At 53.1% G+C, this 27,127-nt stretch overlaps 2 protein-coding genes across 2 annotated transcripts; one reads left to right on the top strand and one right to left on the bottom strand.

The window, feature by feature from the left end:
* Positions 1-225: 225 nt before the first annotated feature.
* On the top strand, positions 226-1,931 carry N0V96_004354 (uncharacterized protein; the record flags this gene model as incomplete). The annotated part of the gene is made up of 2 exons (XM_053188421.2): positions 226-242; positions 305-1,931. The coding sequence occupies 2 exons, from the start codon at positions 226-228 to the stop codon at positions 1,929-1,931; spliced, it is 1,644 nt and encodes a 547-aa protein (XP_053054383.2).
* A 4,802-nt stretch (positions 1,932-6,733) lies between these two features.
* On the bottom strand, positions 6,734-8,609 carry MIH1 (m-phase inducer phosphatase; the record flags this gene model as incomplete). Its single annotated transcript, XM_053188420.1, has 4 exons — positions 6,734-7,892; positions 7,952-8,171; positions 8,239-8,306; positions 8,371-8,609. 4 exons carry the CDS (start codon positions 8,607-8,609, stop codon positions 6,734-6,736), a joined length of 1,686 nt encoding a protein of 561 aa, XP_053054382.1.
* Positions 8,610-27,127: the final 18,518 nt, after the last annotated feature.

Here is a 27,127-nt window from a genome sequence, read left to right as displayed (position 1 = left end):
TTGAACTTTTTTTCTATCGGCAGAAGGTCGGCCGATTGCGATAGACTGATAAGCAGTATCTTTAGTGGGTCTCATCCAATAGTTGAGCTTGGATATAAAGGGCCCACATCACTTTCGTCGCGCGCATCTTTCGGTCGCATCTTCCACCTCGAGCTTCTTCCTCCACCAACAACCTTACCTCCAGCCACACAGCTTCAACTTCTGCACCAAAAGTCTAGAGGCGCAATGGCTGCACCCAAGGTGTAAGTATCACACGAATTGCAAGTGTAAATGCGCAAAGGTTTAGACTAATCAAAGCTTGTAGAATTGTTTTGGGAAGCCTCATTGGCTCGCTGACGCCTGCCTTCACGAAGCTTGCGACCCTCCACGCCAAGAACAGCTTCAGTTTTGCCATCGTCACAGGCAATCTGTTCAGCAGCGAAGACGATGCCACGGTCGATTCACTTCTCAAAGGCGAACTGAAGGTTCCCCTTCCTGTCTACTTCACTGTCGGCACAGCGCCCCTTCCCCCCAAGATTATTACCAAGATCGAAGCCGACGAGGAAATCTGCGAGAACCTCCACTTTCTCGGAAAACGAAGTATCACCAAGACGTCAGAGGGGGTCAGAATTGTTGCACTCGGTGGAAAACTCGACAAAGATATGGTGGGCGGGCAATCGAAGGAGCAACACCTTCCGTTCCACACCGCGGATGATGCGAAGTCGCTGAAGGGCGCAAATAAAGCCGACATCCTACTTACGACCGTCTGGCCAGCTAGTGTCTGGACGGGGTCCAAGGTCGCGCTTACCCCGGAGAATCAGGCAGCGATTGAGAGCACTTCTGAGATTGCTGAGCTGTGTGCAACCTTGAAGCCCCGATATCATTTCTCATCTTCGCCCACTGAGTTCTTCTACGAGCGGGAGCCTTTCGTGCACCCTCTCGAGGAAGGCGCAGAGGACGCGGCTGTAACTCGCTTCATATCGATGGCCCCCTACGGAAACGCGGTCAAGGCGAAGGCGCTGTATGCATTCACAATCGCCCTCAACGAAACCAATGTCGAGAAACCCGCCAACTCTACCTTGACGCCGTTCAGCCAGAGAAAGCCAAAGAGGCGGGCGCAGGACGAGGGCTCCTACAGCCGCTTCGCCAACGGAGACGACGATGGCCGCCATCATCGCCGCGGGAACAAGCGTCGACGTCAATCGCCTCCCCCTGGGCCGGACCGATGCTTCTTCTGCTTAAGCAACCCCAACCTCGATACCCACATGGTCTGCACCATTGGCGAAGACAGCTATCTTGCTACTGCCAAGGGCCCTCTAGCCACGTCCCAGACCTTTGAGGAACACGGTATCAACTTCCCTGGCCACGTCATCATCACGCCTCTCGCGCACACGCCGACCGTTCACTCCTCTGGCGTCGAGAGCTATGCTCCTGAGGAGGCGGAGAAGACCCATAAGGAGATGACTCGTTTCCGCGAGGCCCTTCAGGCCATGGTATCGACCAAGTCGAACCGCAAGCTGGGTGCCATCACCTGGGAAATCAGCCGCGGTCGCAACATTCACGCTCACTGGCAATTCCACCCTATTCCCGCGGACTTTGTCTACAAGGGTCTTGCCGAGGCCGGCTTCCGCGTTGAGGCCGAGAACCTCAAGTATCCCGAGTTTGAGAGCCGCGAGATCTCGTATGAGGACCAGGCCGACTTTGGTGACTACTTCCGCATCTGGATATGGGCAGATGATGGCGAAGACAGAATTAAGGGTTCTAGTCTCGTCATGAAGCTCGATCCCAACATGCGCTTCGATTTGCAGTATCCGCGTAAGGTTGTGGCGAAGCTCCTCGGCCTCGAGAAGCGTTTCGTCTGGCAGGACTGCACGCAGACCAAGGAGGAAGAGGAGAAGGACGTGGCAGCTCTCCGCGAGTCCTTCAAGGAATGGGATTTTGCGCTTCAGTGAGGCGCGCGGCACATTTAGCGGCGACACTGGAGGGTGTTGAACGAGTTTGAGCATGGTTAAATCATTTTTTCGGCATGGCATTTGGGCATGGGTGGCGTTTGGGGGGATACCCAGGTAACCTGCATATCTTCGCTATATAAGCAGATCGGTAGTAGGGAGAGACTATCATTTGTTTTTTCGACGTTGCTTTTTCTACGAGCTGAGGCATATTACGGGGAGCATATCTATCCACAGCTCCTTTCGAACCGGGGATACTGGGAAAAACTACGTTGCTTCGTCGCCTAGGGGCTACGTTGGACCTTCATAGACAGGCGAATTAGGCCTCAAAAAGTTTTTCTGAATCGTCTTCATCATTCTTGTCCTCGTCAAATCTCATCTCTGCTCATTTCACCAAGGCATGTGATTCGAGTTGTGGATCCCATCACGGATCCCAATTTCATCTTTCAAAGTCTCCGATGAAGCCAATGATGCAGCGATGCAACATAGCAACCGTAGTGCCTCGTTAGAAACCCCACATGAACAGCTTTTTCCCATCATGAAGAAACCAAACATATGCAAAGTCGATGTCGCCGCCTGAATAAGCTTCTCCCTTGCTTGCCGCCACGGATGGACCCTGTTTTGTCAGCAGACTACCTACCCTAGGCAAAAGTATCCGGACGGGAAACTGACTGCCAGAGCCTTTTCGGGACATACCCGCAAGGGAGACTGAGACCGAGACCTAGACCTTTTTTTTTCCCTTTTGGGCTATTCTCTCTTGTCGAGTCACCGTTTACCACTTTTCCCTATTCTCGAGATTCTAACCTCGGACGGGATAAGTTTCAAGACAACAGTGACATCCAACTGAGATGGCCAAGGCCATTTCACTTCCCGAAATGCACAAATGCCTTCTCGGCGGCAAATCACCGTAAAATCGTGAGACTAAATCATGAGTTTACACATTAGACTTTCCAGAATCCACCAGCAAAGGAGCGGAAATAGCACCCAGTTCCCAAGCTATACGGCTCAAGAGGTTCAAAACAAACAAAAGATTCAGCTGAGGTGAGACTACCGGTAATTGAGAGTTGACAACGAAAAACTAAGTCACAACTATTGACATCCCCTCACCGTAGCCCCCCCCACGAACGCTTGCTTCAACTACCTAGTGATTGATTACGGGCATTTCTAACCTCTGAGACAAGTCTCACACGAGAAAGAATGTACACCACAACGGAAGTGGCTGAACTCTTTTCAAGGCAAATTTCGGCAACCTTGGCTCGCTTGGATCCTAAAAGAGGAGGGAAAACAGCCACTGACGAACCACGACGCAAGGGAGAGCGCGCGGCTCAAAGAAGCCACGAAGAACCCGAACCCAAAAACCAAAACAAACAAGAGAACGCCCAAACGTCTTTCTTCTTTCCATCCTTCTTCAACCCCTTCGGTGAGCTTTCCTATCCGGGAAGCACACGTTGAAACCCTTGGTAACTCGGGCGGGCTCTCAGGTTTAGCCGGTGGTGCGAGGTTGGTCTGTCTGTCTTTTCTTGGCTAGTGACTTCACCTAGCACGTTGCCTACCTTACCTGAGTAGGTGAAGTAGATATTCTCTCCCCCAACGCCGAGTCCGTAGAACAAGTGAAAGGACAAAGAAATAGCATTGAAACAGACAGTCAAGCTGTTGAGCGGATTTTTTGGTTCTATGGGAGCCTAGCGAATCCCCCCATATGGCTTCAAACAATAGTACCACAATACCTACCTACCTTAGCACCAACAAACGCGTCTGCCCGCCTCTAAACTTGAACTTTCTTGACTTCGCCGTCTCCAGTCGCGGCACTACCTAGTAATCACTTTTGTCGATGAACGGACGCTAATCCCGTTTACACAATCAGTAGTCTGTTTCCATTCATTCTTCTCTTTTCTCGACCGAGAACGAAAGAGTTAGTGAGGTATTTGTGATGAATAAGGGGAAAACTCGTCGTTCCGCAACTCGAGTCGTGCGCACCAAGTCCTGACCATGACACGATACGATACGTTCAAAACCTTGGCCGGAAACGGCAACACGCCGCGTGGTTCTTTGAGTTGAATAGTAAGAAAAGCTTCGCACACACCAGACTAATTGTTTGTATGGAGTCTATTCATCTCTTTGAATTCCCCATGTCGTGAATATCACAACAAGGTGGAGAGAAAACAAAAAGGTCCAGTGACATTAGTTCCAGACTCGGTCAAGTGACTATTCCCTCTCCTCTCCTGTCATTGAAAATCTGCCCAAGAATTCCCCAAGAGGACCCCTTCCTCTCCATTCCTCAATGGGGGGGGAGAGCAATAACTGTATCAATGAATGAACGAGTGAGGAATTGGCGCACTTCTCAGCAATCAAAGAAAAGACCGTTAGGCCTGAATCATTACTTCGCTCGCGTGCTCGCGTGCCTACGCCCCCCTTTCCCACTCCAAGGGAAAGCCACATCTCGCCATCTATCCCAAAAATAAGCAACAGACGTTAGGCTGATGGGACATTGGGCTGGCGCGGAGGGTAAGAAGGTAGGAAAGGGGAAGAAAGAACAAAGCCACGCTTCCACGCTAGAACATTCGGCAGAACGAACCAAACATCGCAATCTTCGACCCGCCTTACCTATCCCAACCTTACCTCAGTAGAACACGCGAGACAACCAAAGCCCCAAAACAACTAAAGAAACCCAAAGACTCTAACAATAGGTCTCCAAGACCAGAACCACAAACACAGAAGAAGAGAGATCCTAGCGCGGAGACTACGTATGAACTAAGGAGTAAACCCGACCCTAGCTTCGGGAGTTGGAGAGGGGGGACCGAGCAAACAAGCAGATCAAGGCGTGCGAGGGTTCCCGTGAGGCTCTCTCTCACTTGCATCATAACCCAACCCCACGAGAGCCCAATCCCTTCATTACCTACCATTCCACTGGGCATTGCAAGGGAAGCAAGGGAAGCGAAGGGGGGCAATAGGACCTGAACTGATACCACCGTCATCTGCCAACTGCCAAATCTCCCCATCCATAGAATCTAGACATGGGTAAAAAAGACCACGATGTCACAGAAGACCTCTCGCGTCGGGTCAAAAAGAACACCAGTCAAAGCTGACGTTAAATCGTGAAACTCGAGACGGGTCAGGCGGTCACGGGAGCTTCCCTGCAGACTTGAGAACGCACCTCATAGTACATACGGATAGAGCCTCAATACGAAGTCTAAAAAGAACCACAACGGGGGCTCGCGAGGGGTTCCTGATCATTCTGGCGTCCGTGGGGGAAAGGAACTCGGGGATCGGGCCCTCAAGTTTCGAAACACCATAACCCACAGTTCGGGACGAACCAGAACAGCAAGAAAAAACCTCGGACCTCATAGTTTCGCACAGACGATCCAGGCATCAGCCCAGTGCGATCTCAACGGCCTTGGGGGTGTTCATCGGAAAAGAGGCTCAGACAAATGCGCTCGCACACAACAGAGGGAGCACATCCACACGCGTAGAGAAGCACGCGCGCGCGCATACACCATCATAGCCGCGCCTTGAGCACATGTCCCACGAGTCAAAGCAATGATGAGCGTGTTTTCTTGTTTGTGTGTATTTTCATTCAATTGTTATGAGCTAGCCCACAATGATCCGACCATGGACCATTGGTTTTTGGTTGGCAATTTTTTGTCTTTGCACCGCCAGTAATGTACAGAAAGAGGCAATGGATTCACCCATGCCGGTATTGCACCAATCCAGCTTCCAAGCTTGCAGCGCTATCTCCCCCATTGGCCAATGTTACAAGGCATTCCCAAGCAACTGCTTTTCATCCACTGTGCTAGCTTCTCCGCTCTTTGCATGCGTTCTTTCGCAGCTACTCCTACAATATACACAAGGAGGTGTAGTCCTCCATGAAGCTCAGCCATCGGAAGAAAAAAGGTCCGTGGGGCTTCTGTTTTGAAAAAATGTAAAGGGAATGGGTGTCGAGAGGTGAGTGCCATCCGATGACAAGGATGTCGGGTATCCGGCGTGTGGATAGAAAGGTGTGTGGTATCAGGTGAAGATGGTCAATGGACCGAGTTGAGCACAAAGGAAAAAGGGTCCGCCGAGGGAAGGATGGTCCGAGAAATAATGCTCCAAAAATATGTGGAGATTCCGACAGAGAGCAGACAGACCGAGACGTCATACTGAAATGCTCCCGCGTCCGAAATCTGTGGAGACAGACAAGCGGTGGTGGTGGTTTTGTCGTTGTCGTGTGTTTGTTGGTGTGTGTGTGTGTTTGTGTTGGGTTGCAAACCATCCTCCTCGGCGGGATGCAGAAGTCTTTGACAAAGGAAAAAGAAACAAAAAAAAACCAAGGACAATGCTGTAAAATGCCGACAGGGAGCCACCCCAAGATGCCAGATCCAAAGTGGACTCCGTACAACCATGTCGAGGCGATGCGGGGACAAATATGCCAAATGCGTCTAATGCCGGGTTGTTGGTTTTGTTGTATGTTCAAGTTGCAGAACGAGGCTCATAACGAAGTTCTATTAGCGTAACAATTGAAGTCATCGCGGCCGCGAGCGTTGCGTTAGCTGCTGTGTAGTCCGGATTGGTAAGGGTGGAAATATAGGCAGTCGAATCGAATAGGGATTGTTGAACATGTGCAGGAAGAGACGCGAAAAACATCGACAATCAGGCTGCTGTGGTTCGCCCTATTAGGGATGTCGAGCGAATAGTCGACAAAACAATGGACAGCTTCGAAGTCTGCGGAGATCTCGAATTTCCCCCCCTTGCCAAGCAAGGAGATCTCACCCCTCCACAATGTGCAGCAGACAGTAGGTGTGGGAGGGGCGCAAAATATGTATGTGCTAGTAAGACGCCATGCGTCGTGCATGGCATCGTTCGCCGAGGATTGGAGAGTTGCCAATCATGGCGATGGGATCTTGTCGGAAGCTGATGCTGGGTCTGAGGCCACTGGGGCGCGCGGGAGCGGTGGGTGATTGGTCCACGCAAGAGTCGCGCGAGCCAAAAGCAAATGTTTGCGCTCTGCCGAAGCCCTTGCGAGGGTTCTTGAGGCGGCCAAGTTCGCGTTCGCAAGTGCGCTGGTGAGCCTCATCCGACATTTCCACGTAGTTTTGGGGATAGCAACGGCAACGGTGCTCGGCGTAAAAGCCGCTGTATCCTCCTTCAAGAATATACACGTCAGGGTATGTGAGTCGCGGGTAGTGCTCGGCGTTGACAGTCCTGTCCTCGGAGCGGATATGGCGAGCCATCATGGGGGCGCGGTGCGCCGAGTATTCGCAGTGGAAGATGAGGATTGTTCTTCCTTGCATGGGGTGTTGGATCAGTTGGGAGGCGAGGAGGTCCTTGCTGTTGTAGTTGACAGCTCCGTCAATGTGTCCTCCCTCGTACTCGTACTCGAAACGGCAGTCAATGATCATTTTCTGGTCGAACTTGTCACTGTACTTTCCGTCCAAGAGATCAATCATGGTGGCCTTTGTTATCCGGGGAATGGTGTCCGTGGGGTCATCGGCGAGGAAGTGAGGCAGGATGGGCTCCTGGACATCATCGGCGTCCATGCTGGTAACAGACTCTGGGGTGGTAGGCGAGGAGTCGCCGCCTTCTGACTTTGCCTTGGCAACATCGCCAGGGTGCTCAAACATGCTCAAAGAGCGGCGGAACTGCTTGCGGGGACGCATAAAGGGATTGGAAGGGCGACGGCTGTGACCGTTGCCAAAAGGGCTGTTGCGGTTACCAGAGAGGCTGGAGAACTGAGGACGAGGACGAACGGCACCAGGCACGGCAGGAGTAGGGCTATTCGCAGTTTGAGGTCGTCGTTCTTGAGGGGGTGATGTAGCATCGAAGCATTCTCCCAGGGACATTGCGCTGTTCATATGCGTCAAGCGATTCTCACCAAATCGGAAAGTGGGGAGTTGGGTGTCTGTGTTGGAACGGCCGGGAACGCCACTAGTCGAGTAGCCTTTCATCCGAGTCAAGGAAGGCCGGCGCAAAGCTGGCTTTCTCCGTCTGCCCCCTTAGTTAGACGCGACCCCTTGAGCTAGGAGGAATGTGGCAATCAAACTTACTCGGCTACCAGTGGCTTGGGTGGCTCCAACGACGCCTGCCGAGGAATGGGGGCTGGCGAATCCAACATCATCTCGTCGTCCTCGCCGGTTGGGGTTGATCCCGGGGTCGGTGACGTTATCGCGATCTGGGTCATGAACGGGAGCTTGTGCGGCAACGGCGAGACATCCATCAAATCGTGGGCAGGTGACGATTCGGGCAGAGGAGGCGTAGTCACGTATTCTGGTCTCACATCAGCTTCCTAGTCCTTTTTCTGTCTTTTCTGCTTGCAAACCATAGAATAACGTACCGTAGGAATCCGCGTCACCCATCATGTTTGATGTGAACAAGGCACGACGAGGTGTGGGAAACTTGGGACTAGACAGAACGTTTGTTAGTTGACGGTTATCCACAGAAATGTAACGGATGCACGCCATCGTACCTTGCCTCGGTGTCCAGACGGAAGTTTTGTGAGAGATCGGCAGCCAAGCTAGCAGCAGGCGAGGAACCGTGAACGTCCTTGACGTTGAAGTAGTTGTCAGGCCTGTGAAGGTGTTCGCGAAGACTGATGGGTACGGCACCAGCGAAGGTGTTGGGGCGAGGGCGGAAAAGATCCTTATTTCCCCAAGAAGGAATTGCCATGGGACGGTGCATAGCCGCCAATGGTGATGAAGCCTCCATGATTGTGGTGTGTGGTTATGGGGGATCGATCGTGGGAAGCGAGAGTATTTGTTGCGGGGGGTGATGGGTGTTAGTGGTGTTGCGTATGGTGGTGGTGTATTCTTTTTTTTTTTTTCTTGGTGTGAGTGCTGCGTCCAAGACGATACTCGATATATCGTGACGAAAAAAAGAGGGACGATCGTTAAGAGGCCGCAATAAACGAATGTTGCAGCAAATCCTAAGATGAATTTCTATTTTAGTCGTTTCCACTCAATGGAGAGGGAACAAGACGTCGCGACGAGTATATGTCGGAGGGCGGTGGTGATGCAAGCGGGAGAGAGAGGCTTCTTCGATCTCGAATCGAGCGTCGTCGATGTTGGCTTGGTGAGATTTCGGCGGGGGAGGGTTTTCGAAAGGGTGCGTGCAGAAATGCAGCTGGGATCGAAAAAAGACTGGCCGTTCGTTATTGTGTCGGTGCAAGCAACATTGAAATACCCGAGGGATGAAAATAAATCCGTCCTATTTCTCCTTGATGCATGAAACGTATTTTTCTTCCTCCCAGGAAATAACGGTCGAGGTCGAAGTCGATATCGAGGTCGAGGTCGAGGTCGTTGGCGGCGTCTCTAACTTGGGGGAGAGAGAGAGAGAGAGAGAGGCGAAAGAGGCCGGCGGTCCACGATGGGCCTTGGGTGGTGCAAGGGGGACAAAGGTGGGCGGGTGATCGGAGGTGGGAGCGAGGCGCCTTTTGCATAGAACGTCTTTCTCGAAAAAGAGAGAGAAAGAGTGCACCGAAAAGACTGACCGAATCCTTGGTGCCGGAGCAGGAGCAAAGGCAATGCGGATGCGGTGCGGGAGCTGCAGTGCGGCGTCGGTGTTGAAGGTGCGTTTCGGGAGGCTACGACCCTTTTTAGTTCTTTGCTCGAGCTACGCTTTTTCGGTGGCCGAGCAGGAAGGGATGCAGCAGCAGCAGCAGCAGCAGCAGAGATGCAAGGACGCAGATTGCAGCGAGAGAGACTGGCTGGTTTGCTGGTTGGTACTGAGTAGCGACAGAGAAGATCCGAGTGTACAGCAGTAGCACCGGACAAGCAATGACAAGAGAAACGAGTGCAATGCCTTTGGGTTATCTAGTGCCGGCGCAGGGACGGGGAAGAAAAAACGTCAAGCAGTTTCTCCCAAGCGTCTAGCCTTCTTTTTCCTTGGTTTCCTCTTTTTCTTGTGTTTCTCTTATTTCCTCTTTTGGCTTCGTTCTCGTCCGTCTTATTCTTCCTGATTACCCACAATGCCCAACGGGGGAAAAGCAGTAACAGATGCAGAAAAGAGCAATAAAACGAGAAAGACGAAAAATTAGAGAGGAAAAAAAAAAAAAAAAGTCGTGAGTTGAGTTTTTGCTGGCTGTGTGTGGACTGGCCAACAGAAAGGGCGGCGTCGAGTTACGATATTGGTCGTCGACGACAGTTATGTGATACGATGGGAGGACGATTATAGTGTAGTCCGTGGGCGTGAGATTGTTTCGTGGTGGTTGCTGGTGGTGGTGTGTAGTAGGATTTGGGTGCACGTTGAGTACGATAAGTTGTAGAGAATGGCTGGACCTGGAGACCTGGGCACCTAGGGATGATTCCTGAACTGAACCTCTCTGATGGACCTAAGAATAAAGGTATCCGTAACTCTCTAAACCTACCGTACCGTCGGACCGTTGGTGGTTATGGTCGGGGATGAGGGGGGAAAGAAGAGAGAGAGGGAGGGAAGAGGTCGGAAGAAAGAGGAGACTAGAGGCTTTTGAATGAAGGTGTGGTGTGTGTGTGTGTGTGTGTGTGGTTGACTGGTGGTGGTGAGTAAAGTATGGATATGGATATGGATATGGATATGGGATGGGAACTGGGTGTGTGCCTTGTCTCTCTCAGTCAGTCTCTCTGGAACCATGGACCATGGATCAAGGTGTGTAGCGTAGTGTAGGGTGTATGGTGTGTGTGGTGTGCAGCAACCATGAGGTGTGTGTGACGGGATTGGGACAGGAGGATGGGATGGGGATGGGGATGGGGGATGGGACAAGGACAGAATGGGACAAGAAGCAGCAACCAAGCAACCAGAAGCAGGAACCAGGCTCTCTGGGAGTCAGGATAGGATGGGATGGGATGGGATGGAACCAAGGCATACGCCGCACACAGCAACGGTGCTATGTACCACCACTACTCCCAGTCTACCACGACTACTTTGCGTAGCCGACTAGGAAGACAGTATTAGCGACCAGACAGACAGACGCCAGACAACGACGACGACAACGGGAGCGAGCGAGCGAGAGAGAGGGTGTGTGGATGGAAACCTGAACCAGGTCCAGGAAGGCAACTCGACGGGGTGGATTGAGACTTGACCGGGATGGGGGATGTCACTGTCAATTGTTGCTAGCCCAGGATGGTCAAGATGGATGGGAACTTGGGAAGACTGGAGCTGGACAAGCTGGAACAGGAACCACCAGAAACGAGACAGGAACCGGTACAAGATGACATGCCGGGACTAAGCATACAGGACCAGCTATGATCATGTACAAGATCAGGTTAGGTACAGCCACAGAGAGAGAGAGAGAGAGAAAGCGAGACATCATAAGCACAGCATAGCAGTCACGCACTGCACACTGCAGCCGCCGACGATATCCCTCCACTCTTTTGTGATCCTCCTACGCAACCTCAACCTCAGTACAATGTACTTTATACAGACAACAATTCTGAACTATGTATTGTCTCCATGGCTCGCCTCGTCTCGCTTCTTGCCTTGCCTTCCTTGCCCTGCCCTCCTTGCCCTGCCCGCTCTACGGAGCATCTGGCCTTACGATATTGGATGCCATGTCTGATGCCGGACTTTCTCTCTGAGCAACCAGCGCCAGAACCAGGTACAGACCCCAGTCATGGGCCATCAGCTCCAGAACCAGACACTAGAACAGGGAAGCGCCAAACGGGGGGGACCAGCCCAGACTACGGATACCTTACGTAGTACTGCGTAGTGAAGCCAAGGTGCGGATAAGGTAGAGAGAAACGACCAAGGGGGCGGTACATGGCTGTCTGTACGTACCGTCTCTCACACACTCTCTCAGAGTACGTACCTGACTGTGTGCTGCAACAAATACGTATCTGACAGCCAGTACGTACCTTTCTTCGCGATGGGACATCCCCCCCTCCGTCGTGGAGCCTCCTTGGTGATCTTCTTCTTTCTGCGCGTAACTTCTGGTGCGATGCCCACCCTACCGCGACTTGAAAGTCAACTTTGAACTTGGTTGTCAGGGGAGATTTGGTTGCTGCTGCAGCTACTGCAGGACTTGCATCAGAGCTTCTGGGTGGACGGCGACGACAGGGAGTAGTGTATGCACCAGATGGAGATGGAGATGCAGATGCAGACACATGATGCAGATGGATGGGGCCCATGTGTCTCTCTGCCTTGCCTCTGTGGCTTTCTTGCTTGCTTTCCGCCGTTTGCCAGTTGCAGCAATCTGGGCTTGAACCTTTTCCCTCTCAGTCTCTGAGGTGGTGTCTGGTGTCTGTGTGGTGTATGTCTCTCGCTCTATCTCGACTTGTCTCTGAACTGTCACTGAGTAAATGATACTGCAGCCAACTTGCATCGATGCTGCTGCACAAGCTACACTAACCTAACTCACCTTAACCTACTGCCATTGGATGTAAGCAACATGGCATGGCCCTGTCTGCCTCTCGTCTATGGTCCTTCTCTGGGACTTTGCTGGCCATTTACACAGGGCCATTCCTGGTAATACATCCGCACCTTATTCTAGCGTGCCTTTTTTTTTTTCAGTCTTTTCCTCGTACTCTTTCCTCCCCACTTTACACGTTGTCAAGGAACAGTGTGTGTGTGTGTGTGTGTGTGTGTGCGTGTGTGGTCATTGAGCTGAGAATATCTTGCTTTCTCTCCCGTTCCCCTGCGTCGCCTGGTTCTCTTTCTCGGCTGCAGCATCGATCGATTGTCAGTCTTCCAGAATAAAAACAAATGGTCGGACGGCAAAAGCTTCCAAGGCAGAGGCAGAGGCAGAGGCAAGAGAACGACCCGAGCCCAAGAGCACGTGGCTCAAGGTACGTACCTGGGAAGCAGGGCAGGGCAGGGGAAAAGGAAGACTTTCTCACCTAAGATTCCTTCCAGCTCGTCGGTGCCTTACCTTGCGTTAAGGTAGAAAAGCCGCGAGCGGGCATAACTAAGGTAATGCGCAACAGCAAAAAGGTTATCTGTGCTGTGCAGCAAAGCAAGGAAATCGAACAAAATCGTGCCAATCGCACCAAATTCCGTCTTGCCTCAGCCAATGCGCTTCGAGCTTTGCCTGTGTGGTGCCCTCGGATCCGATGCACAGCACAAACAGCTGGAGCCAGCACAAGCATTTTCATCCAGCAGCAAGTCATGGCCCCCCAAAAGCAGGTACGAGTAATTCCTCATCTCGCCGCCATGCTGAGATTGGAGACGACTGGCGGCTGGCCACCAGTAAGTACCACATCTGCGAAGAATACACACAGGTATCCGTCCCGTCCACATGTCTCTTGCAGACACACACCCCCAAATCCACTCAGAATTACCGACATGAACCACGCCCACGCCCGCGCCCACATTCGCCCTGTCTTTTCACGAGGTACCTGACGCCGTACGTGACGCCGTATGAATACCAACGCTGTAATTGGGCCTCCCACCCTTCCACCTGGGGACCCTTCAGGGGCGGAAGAACTGAATTCGACTCCACGAACATCCTCCGACGACTCAGGCGCCCAACAACGCCGTTGCGGCGTACAGGGGCCCCTACTTTGGCACCAATCCCCTAGGGAACTTTCCCCCCTTACAGGCGGTTGCCGCAACAATTGACGGATTTACAGCGGCTTCGCCTGAGTGTTCCATCCCCCCACTGATGGCCGCTGGCGGCTTGCCCTGGAGCGTCGAGTTCATGCTCTATCGGATGAGGCGTCAGGGGCATGAGGGGCTCTCTCTCCATCTTCCTATCCGCCCCAAACGTGAGCAACCCTTCACTGGGGACTGGCGTGCTGGCTGGCGTGCTGGGCTTCCCGTGTGGTCGCTAGGAGGTTTTAGGGCCCTACGCAGTGTGCACGTACTCTACTCGGTACGCCGTAGCCCGTTGACTCGGTAGTATCGGTAGCGCCAAAAGGGTCAACATGTTTGATACGGAGAAGCGCGAGGCCTTTCGTGGTCTGGTCTTGGTCTTGTTCTCCAGTGATCGGAGGCGGTCTCCAGAAAGCTCGAGTTTGAAAGTGGTTCTCGTGCTCAGTCGTCACCCACCCGACCGGCCATGTTCCTGTCTGGCGTTAGATTGGAAACTCCCCGAGAAGAGATTTTGATGTTCTGTCCGCAACTTGGTCTGTGGGCAACATAGCATACCGTCCCTGAGTCCCTGAGTCCCTGAGTCCCTCAACAGTGGCTCGCGGGGTGGTCTGTGGTGTGCGGTGCAGCCGTGGACTGGAGCACCCGGAGCTGGTCGCTGGGCAGCTTTCGGAACGGGATCCAGTAAACTCGCCATCAAACCAGTGTCACGTTGGATGTTGGACCCGTCGACCCGTTGCGGACTTGCGGTTGCTGCAGCATCTTGAGGCTAAAGGTATCCGTAACCCGGACCGTAGTGATGGTCTTACATGATACGGATACCAAGCGTCGAGAAAACCCTTTCTGACCCCCGCTGTTTCCCATGGTATTGAGGCGGAAGAGAAGGAAAAGAACGGGTTGCCCAGTGGAAGGGTCTCGTAGCCCGGTGATCCGTCTGCAGGGAGAGAGAAAATTGAAGAGAAGAAAAAACCGTGCAGCGGACCCGGCGCCGACCCAAATGCTACGGCCTACGGGGCCTATGAGGAAAGTGCGGAGTGACGAGAGGTACCTTCCATGCGTATCCGTAGGTAGGTTCTTTCCTTCTCCCACACCACAGCAATGGACCTGAAGTCTCCAGCAGACCTCCACCTTCTGGAAGTGATATTGGCAGGCACTGAGTACCTGACCCAGGATACTTACGCTACACAGTACTCCGTACTTACCTACCTACCTTATTCCTTGAGTCCTTCCTGCCTCACAATGGTCAAACCTGAGGTGTAAGGCTTGACTCTAATTTGGAAGGCACAAAGTGTCCAATGGAAGTCTTTTCCTTCCACTTCCATTCAATTATTAGCCAGGAACAACCAACCTAAGGCAAGGGAGGTCTCGACCCCGTTGAATGAATTAAACGTTTTTTTTTTTTCTTCCTTTGTGCTCTTTGTGCTTTGTGCCGTTCCTCTTAGTGCTGTGCAAGCTCAAACATTCATACAATTCAGCCCAGCTTTCCAACAAAGCTTCTCTATGCCGCACCTCTGCTTCGACTTATTGCCCGTAAGCCCTTCGTCTCTTAATTTGTTCACTTGTTGGACAATTGGGACTAATTTGGCTCTCCCTTCCTTCGGGCAGAAAGCACCATTTGCGAAGAAGCGCCGGGCCCAGCAAAAAGCGGTATCAACTTTCGACTGTCTTCTTGGCTTAGTGCAATAAGCCAGACGCAATCCCAATGCCAGTCCGACTCGAGTACCCTGACGACAACAGCACATCGAGTATGGCACAGCTACAAGGGAAATCACTGAGGATTCTCTAGATACGAGTCAACCGCCGGTCCATTGAACTATAATCCGAGATCCAAAAGATGCGCACAGGGAAAGACTACGTGCAAAGGACCGCCTTCACGCGCCTCCCGTGATCCATCCATATGGCAACGACATGCGTCCATTGCAAGCCATCGTCCGCTCGTCCCTTTTTGCCCCCAACGGCCGTGGTCATTCTCTTACCCCTCCCCCCCTTCCATCAACTAAAGACCAACTTCACCGTCGCCCCGGCTATGAACTACGGTATCTAGTTGACGATGGCCCCCGTGTGGCTGATGGCTGGCGCTAGGCTATCCGAGAAGCCAACTTCTAAGCGCCCTTTACACGAACCTCGAACTGAATCGACAAAGTCAGCTCTTACTGTCCACGAGGATGCCAGCCGACCTGCCAGCCGACCTGCCGGCTGGACACTGTCACCTCTAAAATGCCACTCTCCCACAGCACTAGCAAACAGAACTTGGCAGAAGTGGGCCTAGACCGTCGACTTACATCATCGCCCGGCGCGGGAAACCATCAGATCAAGTTCAGCACCGCCGACAACGCCGCACTTCACCACCAACACCACCGCCAGTAACCATCGCGAGCCTGGAAATGAGCGGTGAGTTGGCGTATCGCCCTACTCAGCAGTCCCCTGTCCAGGGTGTGCCTTACCACGCAGTACAGAGCACCTCCTACTACTTTGGCAGTGCACTGGACGTGCGAGCTTGTACTTCTTCACAGAGGTACGGCTACGCAGTACGGCTACAAACACAGCATTCAGAGACAAGACAGTAGCGGCTTGTCTGTCCTGTCTGCCGCCTGTCTGCCAAATCACTGACTTTTATCCCCTGCTCTGAGCAACCGGCTTAACCTACCAGCGTTCAGAGTCTGGAGCCAGCAATTACACCAGGCGCCGCCTTGCCTATTATGTCACCCGCTTCCTGCACCTTAATCGTGATGCTTTCATCCTCATTCGCTAAAAGACCCCGGACCACGACCTCCATCCTCATGTTGGACACAGGGTTGGCAAGGCTACCTCACAGCAGCCGCAGAAACGGAAACACCTGGCGGCTTCGGACAGGGCTCCCACGCCCATGATCTCCCGAATCATGCCCGTCTCGTCATCCCTTCAGCTTGGGTTCACCGTTCAGGCCACACGGCACACCAAGCTTGCTACTCGGACCTGGTGGTCCCAAGCAACCACGCCCCCGGAGGCATATGCCCGAATCCAGACCTATTGATGCTGCTGCCGCTGCAGGCTGGGCACACCCGCTGCGGCCGACACAGGCGATGACAATTCCGGGGCGTCAGCAAAAATTTGAAGTGAGACTTCAGGGCCCAAAATGACTCCTTGCTGCATTCTTCGGTTGCCGGGTCGTAGCCTGCGAGAAGGGTCTTGCTTGAGACAAGGTTGGAATATAATGGCGTGGTGATTATGGGCCATGTCAGACTTTTCCCCCCCTTTCTCTGGTACGGACGGTACGGAGTACAAAAAAACTCGTGAGTGGCTTGTTAGCCGCTAATTATTCACAGGCTTATCCCGTCGACAAACAAGCCATTAATGGGGAGGATACAGTACAATTGTTCGCTAATTCGGGACGTAGATCCTTGGCTGTGATACCCTTTCGGACTCAGTCTACATTCCTCTTCCTACAGATACACAAGACAACAGCATTCCTGGGTGACCTCGAGATGGCCTCCCAATGGCCCGCATCAGTGACATGCACAGAAGGTCAAAACGTCAGGGCTGCAGGGAATTACAAGCCCAGCAATGACGTAGATTTGGGTGTCGACCATCTGCGGTGGCCTTGCTCGTATTCTCCATCTCGCAATCCTGATGCACTCCAAGCGAATCTAGTCGGCCCAGCTGTCCGGCCAGCGAACGGGGCCCGAGCCTCAGGAAAACCGGCCCTGCCGAGATATTCGGCCTCTACCGCACCGCACGACAAGAGCCGAGAAATGGCAGATCTGGCACATAGACTAGTGCATAGAGTCGCGTCGTGAGACTTTACACTAAACCCATCAACATAGCTGAGCATGTCTGCAAAGATTTTTCAGCACTTGCTCCAAATGCCCTCCCTCCACAAAGCGGACCTCAGCAATGGTCCAGCAACGACCAAAAGGAGGTTCCGAAGACAGGAAGGAAATTCGAAGGGAAAAAAATAAGTACCCCGTACACTAATAACCCGATAAACCCCCCATCGTCATCTTCTCCCCACAGCAACCAACGGGGCCGGCCCTGGGCTGAAGACGTGGGATCGGCTGGGATCAGCTGGGCTTTGACTAGGGTCCGACAAGGGGACATCGGCAGCTCGCAGGGCTTCACTCCATCTCCGCCATCGCGACTGGCCAGAGCTCTCGGCCGCTCTGCCTCAAGTTTTCAACTCTCTCAGCCAAGCCTAGGGCAATCCAATCCTTCGCTCTCCCCCGCCCATCGGCCCAGTACGTGACCCCGGTCCTGGCCCCGGCTTCTGTCTCGTGCGATGTGAGTGCGTGCTGGGCTAGGCTCCGCTCTCGTTACCTACCTGGGAAGCTCAGAATTGCTTATCACTGCCACATCGTCCCGTGCAACCCAAACTTCAAACCGACCGCAGTCCTCGAATAAACAATTTGGACCTGCCAGAGCCTCTTGTTCACACCGATTTGGCGTTGTAATTGGCTCGTTGTCAGTCACTACGAGAAACCCAGGGTCTGGTGGGCGCTGAGACACTGTTCTTGCGGCGCTGGCACAGTTGGCTTACAGGGCATCTTGTTTCGGGAGGCAAGTGGATACACTGTAAGCACGGAGTGCATAGCAAGAGCTCAGGAGCTTGGGAAGAAACGAGACACACAGAAAGAGAGCTTTGTTGGAGCTCTGCTATAGCTTCGAGCTCGGCCTGGAGCTGGGGCTGGGGCTTGGGCTGAAGCTCGGAATATTAGTAGACACCAAACCCGGACCAGGCGATGCACCGAGATGACGACTGACAACGACTGTTCTGACAGAGCAACAGAGTTCGAGTCTCGCCCCGGTTGTCCATGTCGACTCCCTGATAGTGATCCATCCAGCTGGTCTAGGCCTGGGTCTTGGCTTACCTGGCTTACCTGGCTGGCGAACAGACGGGCGAATGGCAGCTCGCCCGGTGATCAATGGCCACGCCAACATCAGCGGCGCTGGTCAAGCATTTGAATGATGCGGATTTGACGGCGCGACACTTGACTTCAGAGCACGGGTGTTGAAGGCTGCCAGATGCCAGATGCCAGTCAAAGTCTGTCTAAGACCGGCTGGCGGTGAAGCGGCACGCTCAGTCTTTCATCTCCACAATGAGCACCGTGCATCGAGGAAGAGCGATAGAGACATTGATTTTATCGCACGTCGGTACGTGTATCTCGCTCAGTGGTCAGGCCGATCCGAAGCCGGCGGCTGGGGAGATGAAGGTCGAATGATGGTTATCCGAGTTGCGACATGGTCGCAGAAGCGGCCGATGTTTGTTTGCAACGACACAGAGTCAGTCTGCATCCTTCTGCATCTCGTAGATTTGTTCGACGGGGCAACAGAGGCAACGGGGAAATCGGCACGAGCAAAGATACGGGCGCAAGTCCCATCTGTTCCCCCGCCTACAGAGTACACTACCGCGCGCCGGGCTGCAGATGTGCTGCATAGCTGATGCGTGTATGCGAGTTCAGATGCAGAAACTGTGCAGTACCTACGGATACGTTTGGATGGATAGTCGATGAAGATGGATACCTCGGATGCAGAGCTGCACTTTGCATGGCGGACAGATGGCCCGCCTGTGTCAAGCTGCTGCAGCTACTGCATGCAGTCCAGGTTTCCAGAGTATTACAGCCATGTTTCTGATGCTCCGCCATGTTAGCCGGCCCGCCCTAGCTTCCACAGGGTCGAAGCTCCCCCGGCGACCGCGGCTGTCGACGGTGAGATGCCCCAGCTTCTTGCAGGGCGAGTTACGCACTCACGACTCACGAAGTGGGGTTGAGGAAGCTCTCGATACAGGCAAGACAGGCTCTCGTGCCTCTCGTTTTCCTCTGGGACGACATGACAACATCAGCAACGGCAGGATCCTGGTTTGAAGCTCCAGAGCTCCACTTGCAAGGCACGGCCAAGGGCATGTTTGTCATATTCCCGTGTGCACAGAGGTTTGGACCAAGAAGAGCCCCTCTCGTTAGCGACCACCATGCAGCATCCCTGGCTCCCTCGAGACGCCCGCCGTCTTACTCTGTAGGGGACCTTTTGTTTACTTTGGACTCTTCTTGGAAAGCTCGTCTTCAAAAATCAGCTCGATCGACAAGCCGGCTTTCGGCTGTGGGCCAACCTTGACCGTGAGCATGACCATGTTGGTCACCTGGCCGTCTCGAAATAGGATTGAAGAATTCCATCCAGCCGGGGGGTTGCGCAACAATGGATGAGGCTCACGATTTCAAGAATGGACGAAACGTTCATAAAGGGCCGATGCTATCGTCAACCCTGTCGGTATTGACCGGCCTACCCTGTCTTGTTCCGCTCCTAATCTGCGGTTGCTTGGTTAGAGAAAAAAAAAATCGTCTATGGGTCGCGTCCCTATTCACCGAGCCCTTGAACCCCGCGACACTTTACCAGACAGATACACCATGAGCGCGAGAGGCTACACACAGCCCACTCATCCTCCCGATTCCAAGCCACCGGCTGCCATTGGCGCACTAGCGACTGGCGTTGGGGTCGTGATTGCGAGTCGACAGCTTCAAGTCCAAGCGGGTGCACAGGCAAGTGCACTTGGCCGTCGGTGAAGGCGGGCGGAGGAATTTAAATGATCACTGACAGTGAGTGGCTGACGCAAACTGCCATGTTGAGCTTGTCTGATCTGATGACGGGCCGCCGCCTTGGAACTATTCGGTGGGCGCCTCAAACCTTGTGACGAAAGTCGGGAGCTACGGCGTTGTGCCTGGCGCCATGGAGAACATCCTCGGTGCTACAAAATGAGTCTCCTTTCGCGTTGCTCTATCAATCGCACGACCTTCACGCCAACAAGGGTTCCACACGAACAGGTCAGCGGGACCAACTCCTGAAAGCCTTGAGAGTGTAAGATGAGGATGCTCAAACAGCAAAATGCGGATGAATCATCCGAATACTCGGTATCCAGCATCGCCCGATCCTGGGCTAGGACCAAGAAGCGACCGCAACCCCAACACCACCACACCAACTCCTCCATCAGTGCGGTCGGAGAATTACTGACATAAGAAGCTGGTTGGAGGCACGCCGCACAACTATTGATTGGGTTGCGATAATACGCATATGGCCCGATCGCGATTTGACTCATCAGACGCGAGAAGGAAATTCGAGAAGAAATGGGCACAACAAAAAAACATGGTCTTCAGGCATCTTCCCATGCCACAAGACATGGTTTCACCCGGCATTTGCACATCGAGAAAAACAAGGTCTGGCCATCGTCCATGACTTTGAGGCTAACAAGCCAGGCTTGCGTATCCGAACTTGGTACAAATATGGGCGGCGACGTAGAGGGCGATGTGAGAAACCCCCCGTGGGCCATCTCGATGTAAAAAGCATCGATCACGCACCTCCCGCCCCGATCACCTGCGGCCGGTCTAGTCCGGCTCTAAAACAGACGTCATCCTCTCGGGGTCGAGCCTGGCAGTGATCGTCAAGACTCAAGAACACCCCCCCCGGCCTGCGGCCCCTCCCCCAAGGCAGAGCGCTCGTCTCGCCGTCGTGTATCGAGATCCTGCTTAGCCGGGCCGTCATTCTCATGCGGTCACATCGTTCTTTTCTGGAGCATTTGCACAATTCGAAGCATCACAGCCATGGGTATTACTGGATCCAGTGCCAGGGCCGCATCGACGACGACCCCGTACCCATCAGCAACCAAAAACAGCGCCAATCACTAGAGAGATGGCTCATACGTACGACAACTTGTCGGTCAAGCTTGACCGAAACGAGAGGGGAGTCGACTCGGAGGGGGGAGAGAGCGACAGATGCCAACGAGAAATGGGATTGGATGGCTCGCCTTGTTTGTTTATTCGCGCGCACGAGACTTGGCTGTCGGCGCTACCAGGCCGTGATGCCTTGGATTGATGAGGCCATCTCACGCTATTGAAGATTACCTGCATGATAGGGAAGACAGGCATCGGAAACAATCCAATGAGGCGTCCCAATGCACTCGGAAGCTGTCAGAGCCAAACTTTCAGCTTGGTTTTGACATTGATAGAAGGTTTGCAAGCCTTGTCGTACGCCCGGCATAGACACATCAGTCAGTGCCGCGTGACGGAATCCGCGATGGCGTTGTCCCCTCCCTCTCCCTCGGGTCTCCGTGCCCCTCCTCTTCCCCTCTCCCGTTCCTCAGCTTTACTTACGCACACAGAGAGAGCCGTCGCTGCTTCCCCTCTTTTGCCCCTTGACCCCTCCAAGACCACGATCAAACACCTTTTACGCGGCTCATCATGGATCACGTGGAGAAGCAGAGAGTCGTCGCTCAAATCCTGCTCACATCGTTTTTGGTCTCTGGCTGAACGTTTGAGGATCGTCTCTAGCCCGGACCCAGTCCAATGGACAAACGGTGCCGTTTACGCCGTTATGGAGCTTTTTCTTTGTCTCGTCCTCGTTGGTACGGCTATGGTGCAGCACGAAAGCGGGTGCTGACGGCGCGGGCGCGTTGCACTGTGGGTGGAAAGCAAGCCACTCTTCATACTCAAGTGAGGGGAATTTTCTTCGCTCTCTCTTCTAGTTGGCGGGCACTTTGTTTACAAACTGCGGGTTCGCGATTCATGTCAACAATGGGCCCCTGCAGACCCTGTTTCCGGATCCTAGCTTCAACGCGAAGTCATGTGTTGATTCACGTGATGATGACAAGGATAGTGTCTCCAACAGTGACGTCTCTAGCCGCCGTCATCCCGGTTTGGCAGCTGGTTCGACGGTCCGGTTGGCGAACTCGGTTCAAGGTTGACGTTTTGGTGGTATGGTAGTGTGGGGGGAGGGGGAGGTTCTCGAATGGGACGTGCTGATGGGACAGGAACCAGGAACGTCCGAGCGGAGCTTCAGCTCAGGTTTGGGGGCTCAGTGGAGTCGGCATCCCTCGGCATGGCTCGTACGGACGAACTCCGATTTTCATTCTTTCTTCCTGCGGCTGCGGATACCATCATCACATCATTGACGCCGGGAATCCGTCAAGATGACTCCCGGGTCGTGAGGGTCAATACAAGAGAGGAGCCGCGTTACGACTGCTGACGATTTCGTGATGATGACAGGGCTGGCGAAGGATCTTGGTGTCAGCGCAGGGGGTTTACTCGATGGATAGAGCTCCTCTTTCATGCTTCCTTCACCCCTCTTTTGAAGCTCTCTACCTTACAGTTTCAATGACCGACCCCGGAACCACTGGATGTTGCTGGGCTGAGACTGACTTTGGACTTGCTTGGAGAACATGGGATTCTGGGACTGGGTTCCCCGCTTTCGCTATCAAGGGGAGCTCTATTTCGGGGCGCAGCAACCACGGGCAAACAGCTCCCAAGCTCCCAAGACCTCGCCCACTTGGTTGATGAACGATTCCTCAGCTCTCGGCTAATGCGATACGAAGATCCAAAGTTGGGTCGAAACATGTCGCCATGCATGCGGACCGGGGACTGGTAGTTTCTCATTAATTGTCCGGCCATAGCAGCTACCGACACTACCGACCTATGCCTTGGAGAAGCAGGGCAACCCGCACCGATGTCTGAAACGAACGATATCACCCGGTGAGCCGGGCCCGTATGCTCTGTTGCCCGTCTGACCGACAGGTCTGACCTGACTCTTCCATTCCCCGGTCCATGTCGCAGTAGCAGCAGAAGCAGCAGCAGTCCTCCGTAGCAGTAGCATGCTAGCAACAGCATCACCACCGACAACAACTGAGCCAACACCACAGGATCAAGTCGGGATGAACGAGCTTCCGGAATAGGCTCTCCACCGCCGTTCTTGCGTCTGAGAGTGTGAGCCAACGCAATGCCTTGAACGATGTTCACACATCCCAAACCAACAAGGCATCCGAAACTCGCCAGTCACATTGATTCCGCGCGCCATTGCTAGGCGAATGCTACCCTAGTCTCGAGCCACCCACGTCGCGTCTCCAGAGGCGAATAATTGTCCGATGGGCTTGTCCACGGTTGCCGCGACGGCTTCAGGAAGAACATCAGGGTCTTTTTTGCGTGCTCACTTGTCTCTCTCGCCTCTGGAGCCTTTGGGCCCTTGACTATCTTGTTCTTCCCCTCCCCCACATCCCCGAGACTTCAAACATCCTTTTCCCCTCCCGGGCTCCCACTGCCCAGGCTTGCCAGGCTACACAAGCAACGAAACAGATCGGGCGAGACCGCTACGCCCGCGCCGGTATAAACCGACCAGCCGGCCGAGCCGCCGTTCAAAGTTCGCGTTGGTGCAAAGGTGTTTCTGACGGCGGCGGCGACCTAATGTCCGCAACATTCCTCCCCGGTGGCCGTTTTGTCATTGCGGATGATGCGGTATGTAGGTGGGCAGACCCCTTTTTCTCAGGGACACCGCGTGAGCGTGTTACAAACCCTTTTTCTCCTGTTTTCTTTGTTCGTCTCGACTTGTTGAGTAGTTCCGTTGAACGTCGGACAGTCGGACCTGGGGTGGCTTGCGGTCCCGCTGGGACGGACTCTTTTTCTTCGGTGACGGCGCCACTCGACTAACATGCGTTTGTGGCGTGTTCGTTTGGCTCGAAGTCGGGAAGCCTTTTTTTTCCTAACTAGTTCCCTTGGTAAGGCATTTTGAGTAGGAAAGTAGGTAAGGCTCTTGTGGACGGGAAGAGTAGTCGATATAAAACGGGCATGGCGCCCTCCGAGCTAAAACATCTAAGCATTCCCCCCCACGGGGGTTGAGACAAAGAAAAAAAAGGGTGGCGGCGTGACGGGCGGCTTTGTGACGGGCGGCTTTTTGGAATGGCGGCAGGCTGGACGATGGAAAGATGACGAACCCGATGGGTTTAGCGAACTGCTGCTTCCCCCTGAACTAAGCGGGAGCGAGTGGAAGATGGTACGATGTGGTTACGGGAGGGTAAGAGTCTGGTTCTGCATGGTTTTGGGGCGGCTTGTTGGTAGTCCCATTTTGGATCAGCATCAGCATCTTGTATGCGACCTAAGGAATACCATCTTGAGCGTGGGCGGATGGCGCACTCTAGGGGTGTTTGAAGAGAGATGGGGATGGGCGGCTGGCTTGAGCAGAATCTGGTGTCTCTCTAAGTATAGTAGTGAGGTGTGTTCGTAGAGGGGTGAGGCCGGTATTTGGGGCTGTGATGTATGTCTGCTTGTCCTGGATAGGCATCAATCGTTCTGGAAGAACATGCCTAGTTCCCGTTGCCGGAGGCTGATCAGGAGTTTCGAAATAGACTACGTTTTGGGTAGTTGTTTTCTGCTAGTATTCTTCACGTTGCCCTTTACCCCTGAGACCGTTGATTCTGTTGCCATCCCGGCCCCTGAGTCTGTCTAGATAAGCGCGGTGCCATATCGTGAGAGTACGGGCTAAAGGTGAAAGAAGGATGGGAGCGTTTGGTGAGGGAAAGGGATCTCAGATTGGCGTTGGGAGCTTTTTGCCTGGTTTGGAATTGCGGTTTGGATGATGGGGGATGCGAATTGCTCGAGCTGCGGCTAGATCTTCAGGAGGACCGTCAACCTGACCGGATGTCTTTGATCTTGAGGCCGGTGTCGGTAGCTTTCGTGGTGTATGCTGCCGTTAAACTCGGCTGTCGAGGACTGAGCTGGGTGAATATATCTGTCCAGACTGGTTCCGGACCTGGAGCGGTATGGCTTCGGCGTGGTGGATGTCTGGTTGTGGGATGTCAGCATCCCGTGAGGCTCTCTGTGACGAATGTGCCTGGGTTTAAGTTAGGGCATATCAGTACTAGATCTGTGGCAATTTGATACAGTAACAGGAATGAATGCCGAACCTGCAAATGTATTTCAGCTCGTACTTTTTCCAGGGGCTGAGTTTCCTTCTTGTTCATGGTCTCGCTTGCGGAGACGTAGCTAGGCTCTTGTTCTGTGTGGTATTCAAAGCATGTTTTGTATGGGGTGCATTGTAAGGGGACACTGCCCTGCCAAACTTGCTTCACCCGTGCGAGAGTTGATGAATCCTGTCAAGTGAGATTACGAATGTCTGGTTTGACGAGTCTTTCGAATAGCGTCAAGGTTTTAATAAAAGTCACCGGCTTGGTCTGCTGATGTCAGTAGCGCTGATGTTGCTCTTAAGCACGCGTCGATAATGTGCTCAAACCTGCCTGGGAGATTGCCTTTGCCTTTCGCTGGATCGTTCTTTTTGAGAGCCACTGCCCAGGCACCAGGGCACAGCACCGAGGTTGCCAACAGAAGCAGGTAGATGTTGAGGTTTCCTTTGCTTTTACTCCTGGGATGAGATTATGTTTGGGCAACGTGGTCGAGGCACAAGAGGTGTCTGCCGAGAGGCGTTTACTCTTCCCTCGAGATACGTCTTTAACTATTGTTCAACGTCCATGTGAAGGATATTCTTCTCCTGTCTCCCATCTTCTTCTCTAGCTCGCTATTCTTATGACTCGTTTTGTGGAGGGCAATTACCAACTGCGGACCGGAGCAAGTATGGAGAGGTATGTTTGAGGGGAAACTGTCCCATGTATATGAAGTAATATAGACCAACCGATCTTCACCACTTGTAGTTGAGGCCTTACCATTTTGTGATTGGGTTCAAAAGATACCAAGTCTATTCGAAGAAATATTAGAGGGGTCTTTTTTCAAGGGAGGGAACTTGACATTTCAAACGAGCCAACGACAACGGGGTATCACGAGGTATAGCTCGAGCTATGTGTGCAGTTTAAGAAACTTGCGAGAGAAGGTTTGGGATGTGACCTCACATAGTGGTAGGAGCCGAATGGGTACATATCCACAGGAAGGTATTGGGTGATTGCTCAAGTTTATTCATGCTTCCAAGGCATGGACGAGACTGATAATGAAGACGGCGGATTGGGTGATATGACATGGAAATGTCGTATGGAACTACATTGAATGGTTATTGACGCCCAGTCCTTGATCAGATAGGCTGTTGGCGAGCCAAATCGGAGCCCCTCCCGCCGAGCACGGAGATTGAAGGTCATGAAGAGGAGAAAGACGTTATCAGTGAGTAGTATCCTGAGCCGTTTCGACGGTTTTTCGGGAATAGAGGCAGATAACGTCTATCAAGTAAGCGAAGCCATTTGAAGATGCAAAAAAACAGGGGGTTATGAATTGACCCGCTGCCATCTTCGATCTTCTGAAAGGTTGAGGTCCAATAGAGAAGAGCGGCTTAGACAGGCTATGTCAATAGACGTCCAGTTCACTTAGGAGAGATAGGCAAGACTGATTTCGAGGTTCAACTCTGTCTCGCAGGCCTGCCCTCGAAAATTCTGCTGGCATATCAAAGATTGACGTCCAGGGGAATAATGGCCACTTCTCATTTTCCCTGGAGGTTATCCGACTTGGTACTCCTTAGCCATCTATGTCTGTCCTCGCAACGTAATGTTTCTCGTCTGATCACTGAGTTTGGAGTGTCGTACTGAGATCTGCAAGAAGCAAAATTACAAAAAAATGAGCTGCCTGTGGCATTATGTAGGGCCACCAAATTCGAACTTGCGTTCCTTGCCGAAACCAGGCATTATCTTCCTCCACTAGGCCATATACACTTCAGGCGCTGCTCATGCCCTTTGTTGCAGTCTGATGGCCTATGGGGGCTTCGCGCGATTCTCTTCAGTGATTCAGGCCCCGAAGCAGATTACTTGCATGGAATATACGCTCACCTAACAGCCGCCCACTTGCAGTCATTGCGAACCAGTCTGGGCCCAGTTTTCCTACAGATAATTGCCTTTCCAGCGTCCTTATGCTCCTCATTGATTTTTCTTTCCAGGAAAATGGTGTATATACATATTCTATGCCTCGATCGATGGAGAAATAGACCCTCTGGACATGCTCTTTGTTTGTTACCTC

The sequence above is a fragment of the Colletotrichum fioriniae genome, assembly GCF_027942845.1.
Source record: "Colletotrichum fioriniae strain IMI 355084 chromosome Unknown scaffold_4, whole genome shotgun sequence".
In the NCBI taxonomy this organism is placed as follows: domain Eukaryota; kingdom Fungi; phylum Ascomycota; class Sordariomycetes; order Glomerellales; family Glomerellaceae; genus Colletotrichum; species Colletotrichum fioriniae.
The sequence above is the reverse complement of the archived record's forward strand: the minus strand, read 5'-3'. Positions and strand labels throughout refer to the sequence as shown.